This window comes from Micromys minutus (genome assembly GCF_963924665.1).
Source record: "Micromys minutus genome assembly, chromosome: 15".
Taxonomy (NCBI): Eukaryota; Metazoa; Chordata; class Mammalia; order Rodentia; family Muridae; genus Micromys; species Micromys minutus.
The window spans coordinates 20,132,770-20,146,587 of NC_137984.1; the positions used below are offsets into that span (position 1 = coordinate 20,132,770).

A 13,818-nucleotide genomic window follows, 5' to 3' on the forward strand; every position below is an offset into this window, starting at 1 on the left:
CAGTAACTTAAAAAAAAATCACCCTGGGGCAAATTTATTACTGGGAAAGCACATTCACTACAAATGATAAAAATAGTAGTAAGTACAACTTGAAAACGCTATTTTACCTTATCCTGAAATGAATGCCATGACATTTTTTACACCACCACGATGCTTTATTTTATGACAGATTTTGTGACCCAAAACAAACTGGATTGATCGCAATCAAACATAAATTTGCCATTTTCAAACAAACAAGAATAGTGGTTGCATTTGTGTGGCTATAACAAATCACAAGGCTCAGCATGTGCAGCCTTACTCTGCTAAGCTTCTCTGCCACCCTCTCAGCTTCTCCAAGATTTTGCCTTGTACCTAAATGAGACGTCAGATTTCGGATGCTGAATGCCTAAACACATACGACTGTAGTTTAGCCCTATAGGCTTGGTTTCAATTATTTCTAAATCAAAATAAGTTAAAAATATAATCAGTAGTAGCTTTATTTCATTAACTGCAAAATATCTGCCCGGACATTTGCTTACTCCGAGTCCAAATGGCATAATGTAAGTCTTCAGCTTTTTCCCTCCTTTGAAAAACGTTGTTTTCCTCTTACCATCTTCTAAGAAGCGATCAAACCTAAATTCCTAGAAGGAACAACAGATATTGTTAAAATTAAAGTTTTACTACTTTGAGTGAAGTTCACAGGATAGTTTTTTTTTCCTAAAATACATACACCAGGAAGTAAAACATGAATTTATGAAAGTCATACTCAAACTCTCAAAATATTTAAATGTTAATAGGAACATCTATATCCAAATACCTACAGCACTTGCTCTTCTTGGCTCACAATTTTTTTTTTGTCTTTTCTTATCTGGTATTCTATGCTGTTAAGAAGTACTGAAATCTTGATAATTAGTAAAGAAAAACATTTCTTTTGGCTCATGATTCTGGAGTCCCAAAAGTCTAAGAACCTAATGATGGCACCTTGCGCTGTTCATCAACACAGAAAAACACAAGACATACAACGCTCAAATTACAGTGACTTCACTAAGTTTTCTAAGCACAGAGAGGTTACATCTATTTCCATCTCTGTCTTTTATTATATATATATAATGGGTAGAAGGGTTCTCCTATACTGATGCTGCAATTTCTACTATGAATTAATGAATCCTAGCAGCCATGGTTTGCTATTCATTGATCCTCTCAACTAGCTACTGATGGATGAGTACCATGAATTTAGGATTCTGTGTTTATATTTGGATTAAAGAAACAGGAAATAATAAGATTCAACAAAGCCCAAGTAAAACCCTAATCTGCAAAGCAGATTTTGCTTTTTTTTATGTTAATTCAAATTCCTCCTATATCATTTCTATTAGAGTATACTCTGCTTGGGTTAATTCTATGTATCAGAAATTTCTGACATATATTTATAAAGAAGTTAAACTATTTACTAAAGAAAATTACAAACCTCATTTATTTAGGGTAGATGATCTGCACTCTTAATTTTGCTATGCTGTGAAAATGGTCCTGTTCAACTCTTATTTGAGTGTTAAAGGGTTTTAGTGACCTTATTTTAGTCCATTGTGAATTAAACTTTCAATTAAATTAATGCTCATGGTTTGAGTTTAAATGACCAATTATTTTCAATGGAGCTCATTAGATCTGTTTAACCACCACTTTGATATAAACTACATGAAGTCAAATGTAGAAAGTAAGTAGGTCAGACCTAACACATTGACAGTTATGGCAAAACTCTATAATGTGAATAAATTATGATCACATTACAAATGTTCAAATCATTTTAATGGCAAACTTGGTAAGTTTGGGACAGTCATTTATCTTATCAGCATTTGGTTTACCACCATTTATCCAGAATATTTAGCATTTAGTTTCAGTATTTGAGCTTTAAGACTGCACAGTTCCTACTCCATCCCATCTTTCAAGTCTATAAAATAATGTTGGCAAAATTATTTAGCACGTGATAGTTGTTTTTTTAATTTCTTAACAAGTGTTACTTTAAAGAGATTAGAGTAGATGTGTATTTTATCACTGTTGTGGAATGTATCTGAACAAAAGCAACCAATGCAGAACTGAAAGTATCTGTTCATTCCTGCAGTTAATACCATGATAGTCTCTGGAGACATACAGTAGTGTGTCTAGTAGCACATGGAGTTCTCTGCTGATGAACATCTTTCATCTCTGTGGCCCATCCCTGCCTCCTGAACTGAGTGCTAAGCCTTCCTGTTTGCACTCTTAGCACTTCTTAGCACTCTTCTCTCGATGACCAGTCTAAGAAGGCTAGTGTTCTTCCCTAGACCTTTCTGCTTAATAGCTTTCTATCAAATAGCTTGAAGAAAATTGAACATGAAACACAGCACTAGAAAAAGTTTCACCATAGTTCTGGGTTTTGCTCCAGAAACAGCAAAATGGGAAACTTAACATGATTTGTAGCTTCATTGTATTGAAATAATGTAAAATAAGCCCCAAACTTCCATGGCTGACCAGGCGCTCCTAAGTGACCTCAATGGTTGTCCTGTGAGAGGCAATGGCATCTCCCTCAAAATTGTATCCTTCTTTACTTTGCTCAGAAGAAATATCTCAAAAATTCGTATTTTATGCTTTATTTAGTAAAACTAAAAGGAAAAGTATCAGTAGCCTTTGTTCTGCGACCATTGTCATGGAAACATAATTTCAAATAATGTTTGGAAGTAAATTTGAATAAAAGTTATTTCCAGTTTGTTCCACTGCATATGCAAAACCTGGACAGGTCCTCCTTAAGAAAGCCTACTGTCTCCACCAGGGATTTGGTTTAGTCTTGCCCCTAAAGGGATGCGTGTGATGATCTCACCTGAGCTTTTTGGGATAGCAAAGATAAGCAATCTCCACTTAAACTTGGTATTGATCACAATCAATTAAGTCCTCTAAGAGACTTTAGGGTGTTGGAAACAGGACTGGTTGTGGAAGACACTAAACGTGCCTGGTGTCTGATACTTACTAGGTATTCACCAAATTGCACCGGGGACAGGAATTTGAAGCAATCTGGCCAGTGTCACAAAGGACCTCGAAAAGTCCTTTGCTTGGAAAGAAAGCCAAACAGAAAACAATGGTTTGTTATCAGTCTTTCCCTGCACCATCCTGCAGAGGGGATAACAACTAGAACCCTCTCACAGAAGATGGTGGAGCAAGAGGGGATTCACTTCTCACAGCCTGCAGTACAATGGAACTCTCTTAGCAGGGTTCCACATATGCTTGTGGTACTAATGAGAAAATAAGACAAACGTCTATTTTTAAACAATATTCATGTTCTTGAAGAAAGGCTAGGCTCTGAGCGTGAGTGTGAGCACACCCAGAATGCCAAGTCGCTGGATATTTAGGGTGTACTAACAGCAGAGATGGTACAACGCTGAAGCCCTTGATGCCCAGTTCGGATAAGAGAGACACTTTTCTAGGCTGGCTCCAAACATACAGAGATCTGCTGGTCTTTGGTCCACCATGCCTGGCCCTAACACTTGTAGTGAATACTTTTGGCTGTTAAATTCTTAAGGTTATAAATCAGATTTAAACACAAAAGAGCCATGGGGTCGAAAGGGTGGGAGGGAAAGCACAAAGCAAGGTGCCTGTAGAAATGGTGGCAATTCTGGTAAACAATTTTTATTTGATGACAACACCAATTCCTATTTAGCTCTCAGGACATAAATAATAAGCTCTGCCACTGATTGAATAATCACCAAGAAAACCATAAGCAGAAGTGAGAAACTGCAGGGAGAAGCGGCGGCGTCTTAGCAAAGATTTTTCAGATTTAGCTTCAGGTGTTTCGTTTATTGCTCCTATACTAATAACTCTGATTTTTGTTAGTCACCAGTTTAGTAATGAAGCTTGCCCTCTGGAGAATGCTGAAGCTCTGCTCCCTCTCGGCTGTCATTGTTTGCGCAATCCTTCTCCTAAGAAACCATGGAACACTTTCCTCTCCCAGCAAGACATTGGCTTTTCTGGTTAAATACATACAAATTATGTCATCGTTTTTGAAGTCTGTCCTCTCATTAATTTTCTAATATTATAACTCGGGCTGGCTGCAGAACTTGTGCCTTAAAAGCTGTATATTTAAAAGTGGTTCGTCGATGAGACATTTAAGAAGTGCACAGAAGTTTCCTTTTCCAAAGGTGATCAGTAAATATTAGAAGTCGCAGCTTCCCTTTATACCAAGCAGAAGCAGAACGTGACTGCACTCAATTTGCATGCAGGGGGTGACTCTCTGAAGAGGTATTAAGGGATGAACCTGGGTGGATTAATTTCCAGTCTTTGATATTCATTAACTCCAGCTTCAGAAAAAAAAAATGCAAGGAGATGACACAATTACCCTGGGAGCTTCACCCGGCGCAGCAGCTATACAATGTGGAGTCCACAGTACTGTGCTGACTGATCAAACAGGGCACACACCTTTAGCTAAAAGGGATTAACTACTATTTTGTCCTAACTATAGTGGTGAGGGCACATGACTTCTGGAGTCGGCTTCACTTTGGAAGTACTTAGCAAACTAGTCACCATTATTTAACCTTTAGGTCACATATCAATAGCTGGCTCCCTATGGGTTTTAGAAATCCCTAGTCAAAAAGATTCTAACTCAGTGGTTAAAGGTAATGGTGACCAAGCAAAAAATGTCCATTTTTTTTTAAATTAAATGAAGCAACATTTAGATTTATTTGAATTTTTGTGCACAGATCACATAACTTGTCAAAGTCGGATTCTTATGGAAAAATAAAATAAACTTCTGTGGAGGCAAAAGCCTTCTTATTAGAGAGAGAGAGAGAGAGAGAGAGAGAGAGAGAGAGAGAGAGAAAACCAACCCACAAGTCATTACCAAGCTGCCTCAAATCTCCAGTGGGAATGAGTGAAGGGTGAATAGGGTGAGCTAGCTTATTCATCAGCAGTGACTTTTTAAAAAATCATTGTTTTATTTCATTTTTGTTCAGCTTTTGCCTCACTGTAAGTACTCAAGGTCACTTATAATAATAAACACAGACTTTAAATTAGTAACCTATAAATCAGGCCCAGAGCAATAAGATCCCGTGTAGAAAGTCGTGGCCAGGCATAAAAGTAGAACTTAAGTGAACTCCTAGAATTGTTTCTTTTTTTTTATTGGATAGCTTATGTATTTATATTTCAGATGTTATCCCCTTTCCCTGTCCTCCTTCTCCCATCCCTCCTCAATGCTCCTCCTTCCACCCACCAGCTCTCACCTTCACACCGTGGCATTCCCTTACACTGTGGAAACAAGGCTTCATAGGACCAAGGGAAAACCATCCATTGGGGGAAAAACCCCAGCATTTTCAACAAATGGTGCTGGTTCAACTGGCAGCCAGCATGCAGAAGAATGGAAATCAATTCCAAGTGAATTAAGGACCTCCACATAAAACCAGGCACACAGAAATTAGTAGAAGAGAAGAAAGTGGGGAAGAACCTAAGACACATAGGCACAGAGGAAATTTTCCTGAACAGAACACCAATGGCTCATGCTCTAAGATCAAGAATCAACAAATGGGGCCTCATGAAATTGCAAAGCTTCTGTAAAGCCATGACTTTCAAGATGCTTATTTACCTTTGGAGCCTCAAAGACTTCCGGGTCATTGTGTATTATTGGAGGAAAGACTGCTACGAGGTCTCCTTTCCGCAGATAGTAACTAGTGCTCTCTAAGCTGAAATCCATATCCTCTTGCACTTCACGGATGACACTGGAGTATGAACATAGCCTCAGAACCTCAAGAATAGTGCTTTCTGAAAGAAACAAGCAGGAGTTTCCATCAGGTGAGGGAGTGCTCTGTGTGAAAGACCAGGATAAATCCTGACCCCCTAACAGGTAAAGTAGAAGACCCCTAGCAGATAGAGTAGAACCAAAAATGTAGGATAGCAGGATCAGTGACTCTGTTTCAGAAACTGACTAAACATAAAAACATAGAAGTTAAATAACACATCATAAACAATCTTGAGAAACAGGATGTTCCCCTTGCGATTCATCACTGGTAATTTTCACCTTATAAACCATCTTGAGAAACCAGGTATTTCCCTTATGATTCTTCACTGGTATTTTTGGTATTGTCCAATGATGTGTCCCCCCCTCCCCCAGGTTGTGGTTTTCTTCCTTTAAAACCCCCTTCTCCCAATCACTAATGGTCAGACTCCTCTACTCCTGCACAGAATATGAGTCTCGACCCCAGTGCACTGGCTAATAAAAAAAGAAAAACCTCATGTAATTGCAGCAAGGACGGTCTCTTGTGAGTTCTTTGGGGATCTTGTGAGTTCTTGGGGGATCGTGTTATCCTGAGACTTGACTGAGGGTCTCCCCTCTGCGGGGAAGGGGGTCTTTCATGTGAAGGTTCGCAGTTACCTGTTAGAACTCATGACCAACAACCTCACCAGGAAGTGAACTAATTTCTTCACATTCATTGCAAAGTAAGAGAAATTCAATGAGGCTGTGGGTGCTGAGGGGAAAGAACCTGGTGGTTTTGACGCAGCATCTTTGGGGATTTACAGGCAGGGGTAGGTACACTGTTTACGGACAGAGAAAAGAAAGATTGGTCTCCAGGAAAGGACTGGTCTCTCAGGGACACAAACATAACAATAAAGTGAAACTATATCCCTTCACAGCACACTACTGGACAGTTACTTCACCGGTCTGTAGAGCAATGTTGCCTTTAAAGCCACGTTTAGCTAATTAAAAGCTCCTAGACTGTAAGGTAATTATAGTAGGTGCATTTGGAGACAGCTTAACTCTTAATTTTTCTTATGCTAGTTGTAAATAAAATGAGTCAGCATTTGTTGGAAATTTTCCAAAGGGGAAAAAATTTTATATGATTTAAAAGAAAAGCACATTTTTCTCAGGATCCAGGGAGAATAACATTTGCCATCATATCCTGGAAGATTCCAGAAGCCGAATGTCCTTTCTTTCCCAGTGGCCTTCACCTTTTGCTCCTAGCATGGCAGATTTTATGGCTAATTTCCGGCGATTTATCCTGGCAGTTTGAGGAGGAATTCCTTTGGGAATAATATGCATAATTTGCATAAATCATTCTGATAGCGTGCATATCAGTGTGTAGCTCCTGTCTAGAGCTGCATCTCTCCCTTCATAATCAAAACTGACTATGTTTCCACCAGCGTGAATGGGTCCTGGAATATAAAGCCTGATTCTTTCTAATCAGCAATGTGAAAGAACGCCAAATGGAGCTTCCCCCCTTTCACACGATAATAAATGATTGTGTTTATGACTTACAATTTAGAAACCTCACACACATACACACGTTCAGAGGCTAGTTTCTGGGTGCTGAGCACAGGTTTGGCACAGCCCGTCCGTAGTTATTTGATTATTAAAGGCAGGCCCATTAGAGTGGGCTTGTATACAGTAAAACATAGAAATCAATATTATTTTAGTAAGATTTAAACCTAGGAACAGCTTGCAGAGGGACAGGGAGGAGCTTTGGGTGCCTTCTCCCAGGAGGGTTTTCCTTGAGCACACATTTGTCTAAAGAAATGAGGCTTCGGTCAACTCCGTGTGGGCAGTGCGGTGATTCAATGTGACGTACAGTGAGACTGTGCATATTCTCTTAGACTGCCTTCGTTATTATAATCAGGCAGAGTCAAATCGGTTTGCTGGTGATGAGGCCAGAAAAGAACTTGGGTTGTGGAACATGGACTTTGTCGCGGATAGCCACAAGGCACCTTACGAGACAGATTTCAGCTGGCCGGACACCAACAACCAACATTGCTATGGTGAAAATCAAGGCCAGGCTTCCCATGTCCTGCTGCTGGTCCTGTTGGACCAACAATAGCATCACATCATTTTAACATGTGGTATGAAATAGTAGCTGACATATGTAGTTGTTCTGTTCACACAGCAAGTCCAGTAGGGGTGTGGGAAGAGAAAACACAAAAGCAAAATCATGCTTGGGGTGGCTGCTGTGTCAGGGTAGGCATTTAACAGTCCGAATGACACGGTCATATCCGATTGGCTGGTGTGCTCTCGGGAAGCATGGCAGCTTGTGCTACTGCAGTATCACAAATGACAATTGGGCAAGCATATCTTATGCAGAAGTTAATCACAATAATGGAGCTGAAAGTGTGGCTCAGCAGTCAGATCGTAAGTGACAAATCTGTTTTACCTTCCAGTACCAGTTATGTGTGCAAGACGAGGTTGGCTCTTGCTCTGAGCGATCATGCCGATAATCATTAGGCGACAAAAGGAATGACTTGTGTTATTATCACCAATGGAGAGGCGAGCTTATGGGGTCTGCAGTACAGCCTAAAGACAGAAAAGCCAGCAGCACTTCCAGCAGCCCCAGAATGAATGTGGGCAGAGCTATATGTTGAGAAGGACGACAAGGGCACAATGAAAAAGCTGCAGTTTCTCCTTGTAGTTGTCATAGTTGAGCAGACACCAGCCAATGCCACTGACAGACCAGCTGGGCCCTGGGAGGACTTCCATGCTACACCAGGAGGTACAGTAAATTATCCTGCGCGGTAGAGCAACATCTGTTTCCATGCTAGTGCCGAACAAACAAGGCAGTTTAAAACATACCAAGGGATAACCAAGCAACAAATGAACATGACCCTCATTTTTCCCTCCCTTCTCACACTTGAGGTGCTAAACCTCATTGTGCAAGCATTCCACGAAAGAGACGCCAGGTTTTTTATTGGATAAGGTGTTGTCAGAGAGATTTTTACATATTTCCAAAATGGAAGGGGGGGAAAGCTTATAGTATTTTTATTCTTAGAATTGTCTCCTTTCTATCTTCATTTCCTTTATACTAAAGCTAGCACTTGGTTCTCAATTCGCTCTAGAATTTAAAAAAAAAAAAAAAAAAAAACAACAACTTTCCATATACTTATAAATATTCAGTCTTTAAACCTAATTTGCTATACTTAGTTCACATGCCTTCAAGCATTTGTCTTCCAATTCCCACTGAATAAATGCGTACTAATGAGAACTGAGCAAGCTGCTGAAGCCAAGCTGGGTGACTGGGGTCTGGCCTGCCACCAGCTTGTGATAGGCGGGCAAATTGAGTTAAAATGAAAAGTCTTGTCAGCTAAAATTCAACATGGTAGCCAAACAGCAAGCTGTCAATCATCCATCCAAAACAAGGGACTATAGGTAATAAAAGGTCACTGTGGATCATTAGTGCACACTTGGCTTACATACGGAAGTTAATTTTAATTAAACATGATCTCTATCTGTAAATGTTTTATAAAACTTATTGTGCATAATGGATTGCTAATTTATGTAAGCATTTAGCAGGTAATGGGACCCTCTAATTATTAGACTATAGTGTAAGAAATGGCTATAGAGAATGCAAATATTTGGGGGATAAATCTACACCAGGCATTGCAAGGTGCCAGCAGTCTTAGCTGTGCTTCAGACTAGGCTGCTTGTATGCTGTCAAGAACTGAGTTTTACTGACGACCATCTACAAGACAATTGGGTCCCAAAATTTTCATGATGAACTCACAATTATGAGCCTGCAGTGCCTTCTTTACCTGGTCAGGAGGGGGGGAAAAGTGTCTTTTTTAAGATAGGAAATTAATATGGTTAAAAGTTCCATCCAAATAAGGAAATGGGCATGTTTCAAGCTGTGATGCTTTACAATCCAACTGGCTGAAAATGAAAAATTAAGGGAAATGCTTGTAGGAAAAGGCACATCCGCTTTGTCTTTGGAATAATTCACAGATGATGCCCATTCGTAAATTGTGAGTGCCAAAGCAGATCATGATAATCAATAAAGCCGGCTGCAGTGCAAACACAGATAAGCCTACGCACATTTCTGCCTCATACTTAAGCCATGTCTGTATATGTGGAATGAATACACTGTGACATGCCTGGGCTGTTAATTTGGGTCACTTTAATGATTGGTGCAGGCTGGCGTGCCACCTGATTAGCCATGGTGATCAGGGGATAGTGGCGGTGGCAATGGCAGCAGTGAAAAGAACAGCCAGCCCCGCTGTGGTCACTGGCGCTGAACACACGAATGGTCTTAAAAAGAAAATGGCCAGGAACAGGGAAGAGGTGGACGTAACAATCCTGTTTTTTTCCAAGGTCTGATGAAATGTAGCCTGAGTTGCACACACACACATACACACACTCTTGGTTGTCTAAGACAGATAAGAAAGTTAAAAAAAGAAAGACATTGTGATAATTAATATATAATTCAAAGGAAAATCATAAGTTTTTGGATCAACAATTGTATATTTGAATAAAGTTAAAAATAAATCCGAGTCAGTACAAATGCCTACCTTCACGCTGCATTGCAGAAACAGGCTTCAGTTCCTGCTATTTATGGTTTCTGCTATATATTTATATACGTGTAAGTTAAACATTCATATGCTCGACAGAATTTTGTTCAGGTCTTAGTCTGCTCAAAGCACTGGGACCGAGTGGCCGGAGGAGAGTGAAATGTAGTGTGTGGATTTGACCTGTACGTATGCAGCAAGCTGAGGAATCAACACATAGAAGCAAGTGGCTTCTAAGACAGTACTTTAAGATGGTTCTTTATTAATCTGTTTAGTGTGTGTGCATGGGAGGGTGGTGTGTATGAGAGAATGCACACACGCACACACAAACACTGTGCACAGGTGACCAAATGTGTGTATGTTCAAAGGTCAACCTCATGGAAGTTAGGTTGTCAGGCTTGCTGGCAGGTGCCTGTTACAGCTGAGCCCACTCTCTAGACCCAAATCTATAACTCTGGAGATTGTATACCTCACTTCTTAAATTGACAGAGACCATAAGTTTTGATATATATATATATATATATATATATGTATGTATGTATGTATGTATGTTTTGTATGTTTTTTTTTTTTTTTTTTTTTTTTTTTTTGGCTCCATGGAACAGCTCTAGCAGCTAAACCAGCACATGCATTATTGCCTATTTTCTGAGGAAATCTCAGAACTATTAGTTTACCATTTTGACTTTCCAGTTTTCTTTTCAGTGTATTTTTTGAGGCATAAGGGGCAGGACACAGAACCTCATACATGATGGGCAAATACTCAACCCCTTTTTTATTTTGCTTTATCTTGTCTTTTTAAAAAAAATGATTCTGGGGATTGACCCCAAGGCATTACAGATACTATATAACTTCTCTAGCACTGAGCTATAATTTGTCATTTTTATCCTTCCCTCTCCCCTCCCTCCTTTGCTCCCTTCCACCCACACTCCCACCCTTTCTTCTCTTTGACAGGGTCTGGCTTTTTAGCCCAGGCAGGCCTTGAACTCATGATTCTCTTGCCTTTCTCTCAAGCTCAGGCATTACACCTCATGTCATTCCCTTGACTGATATGCACAGTTTCTGAGTTATTAACTCACAAAAAGCTATTTCTCACATTGAAAAGTTTTCTTCCCTTTAAATTCTTAACCTTTGAAAAGAAATCAAATTCTGCTTCCAATCCATTTATAACCCCTAAAGTACATATGGATATTTTATCATTTCTTTAGGTGTAGGGGCAGTGCTTTTGTGTATGCTAGCAAGATCTCTAGCCCTGAGATACACCCCAGCCTTTATTAACCATTTTGTATTCCTCTGTCAGGGACAATATGACATATTTGGTAGTCCTCTCACAATGTGTCACAACTACAAGCACTGCTTGAGTTGGAAAAGAGAGAAGTGGTTCTGTTTTCTGTGTCCCAGACAGCACACTTCCACTGGTGTGTCACATGGGGAGCAGATGAGCAGTCGGTATTTGAAATCACTTAGCCACGTCTCCTTTTGAGGCACTCCAATATCTCAGAGATTACCAGCTACTCTGGCTGCCTGTTAGAATCATGGGGGATTAGTAAAAAGAATAATAAGAAGTGTAACATCTTCATCCTAGATCAGTGAAATCAGAACCACAACATTAACCAAAACCTTGAAATGAGAGGTGCTGAACCTTAGCCACATAATAAAATCACCTGGGGGGCTCTTAAAGCCTTCAACCCTCACTACAGAATGATAAAACCAGCCTCCCTAAGGACCAGACCAGGGCTGAGTATTTTAAAGCTCTCCAGATGATTTCAGGGAACAACCAAGTGGAGAGCTGTGGCTTGGAGCTGGGTTCTGCCAAAAATCCTCAAAAATTCCTTTCTGTCCGAGTTTACTTTTTAACATTCATGTGATGAATTTACTTTAATTTTCATTAATGTTACCTTCCAATCAGCTTGTATTTCCTTCATGAACCCCTTAGCTTTGTATTAAAATGCAAAATTGATAGTGAAGTTAGTACTCTTCAAAGATGTTTCCCTATATTATACATAAAACCTTATTGCCTATTGTACCTTTTTCTTCAGTTGAGATTTTTCTCACAGGAGACTCATGATACAGTATAATCAGAAAGCATTTGCCTAGCAAATGCAGAGGTCCTGGGTTCAATCACCAATATGGCAAAAAAGAGAGGAAATAATTCTAACACGAAGTGAAATTCATACCTTCTGTATTTCCTCATGAGAATAGTTTGGTAAGGTTCACAACCACCTCACTAATCTAAATGCCTATTTTTCACCCTAAACAATTATTTTATAATACTGAATCCTGTACATGTTGTATAAAACATAGTGGCTGTTTCTTGAACAATTTTGCTTGAGGTTAACAGTGATTTCCATCAAGCATTAAAGCCAACAGCCTGCCTCTGAGTTTGCTACTGTATCACTGCATGGTTTGTATTTAATTCGTACTGACCCTGCCTATGCAGTAATCAAATGAAAATACTAACTAAGCTAAGATACACAAATCATTAACACAATGTTTAGTATTTGGCGAAATAGTTGGTAGGAATATAGATCGGAAATAGAGTGCTTAGTTAGTACTGGTTTAATCCCTTGCATCATTACAACTGAACAAAACACACTCTTGTCCTAGGATCTTATCCGGAGGTTAAAATCTCTATCACAACCTCAAAACTTGCCTAACCTTTCCCAAGCTTGTCAACATAGACACGGTGGTAGATGGCTTGGAAAAGTTTAAATATAAAACTTTCTATTAGTATGGTCAATTAAAAAATAACCTGAGATAGTGATATCTCATGAGAAAAATACAGGTATGGCTATCAGAATCCAAGTGAAAATTCCTTCCCTCTCATGGGAACATTTTCATTTGTAAAAAGACTGATAAGATTTAATGGCAGCTACAGTCCCTGTGAGCACCTTGGTAAAAATCATATGGAGTAACTAAAGCTACTTTGAAATATTTAACAACTAATATGTATAGCATGACCTATACTTATTATTGTTTATTATTAGACATTTAATTTTGCAGCTTACCATTCTATTTTTGGGTTAAATAAATATCAGATAACTAAGCTAAACAGGCCTATAACCCCTACTGAAATAGCAGTTACCAAAAGTCTCCAAACAATAAAAAGCCCAGCCTCAAATGATTTTAGTTCAGAATTCTACCAGATTTTCAAAGAAAAGTTAAGGCCAATACCCCTCAAATTATCCCACAAAATAGAAATAGAAGACTCATTGTCTAATTCATTTTAAGATAGCATAGTTAACCTTAAAACAAAAACACATAAAGACCCTCATAAGAAAGAGAATTACAGACCAATTTCCCTTATGAATGCAGATGCAAAAATTCTCAGTAAAATACTTGTAAAACAAATTCAAGAATACATAAAAAACATCATCAGCACATGATCATATAGACTTCAGTCTGGAAATACATGAATGGTTCAGCATATGAAATCTATTCTATGATCAGTCAATGTAATCCATCATAAAAACAAATTGAATGAAAAACACCCACATGGTCATCTTATTAGATTCTGAAAAAGGATTTGACAAAATCAAACATCCTTTCATGATAAAATTTTGGGGAGATCAGT

The 13,818-nt window shown here is 39.0% G+C and overlaps 1 protein-coding gene across 1 annotated transcript in view; it reads right to left on the reverse strand.

Annotated features, from left to right (window-relative positions):
- Positions 1–323: 323 nt before the first annotated feature.
- Positions 324–13,818, reverse strand: part of CYP7B1 (cytochrome P450 family 7 subfamily B member 1) — a gene marked incomplete at both ends in the record, with an annotated part of 170,662 nt that continues 157,167 nt past the window's right edge. Inside the window, 2 exons of the mRNA XM_080929483.1 lie at positions 324–620; positions 5,573–5,748. Of these exons, the coding sequence (XP_080785609.1) occupies positions 324–620; positions 5,573–5,748 (473 nt within the window). The remainder of the gene's footprint in view (positions 621–5,572; positions 5,749–13,818) is intronic.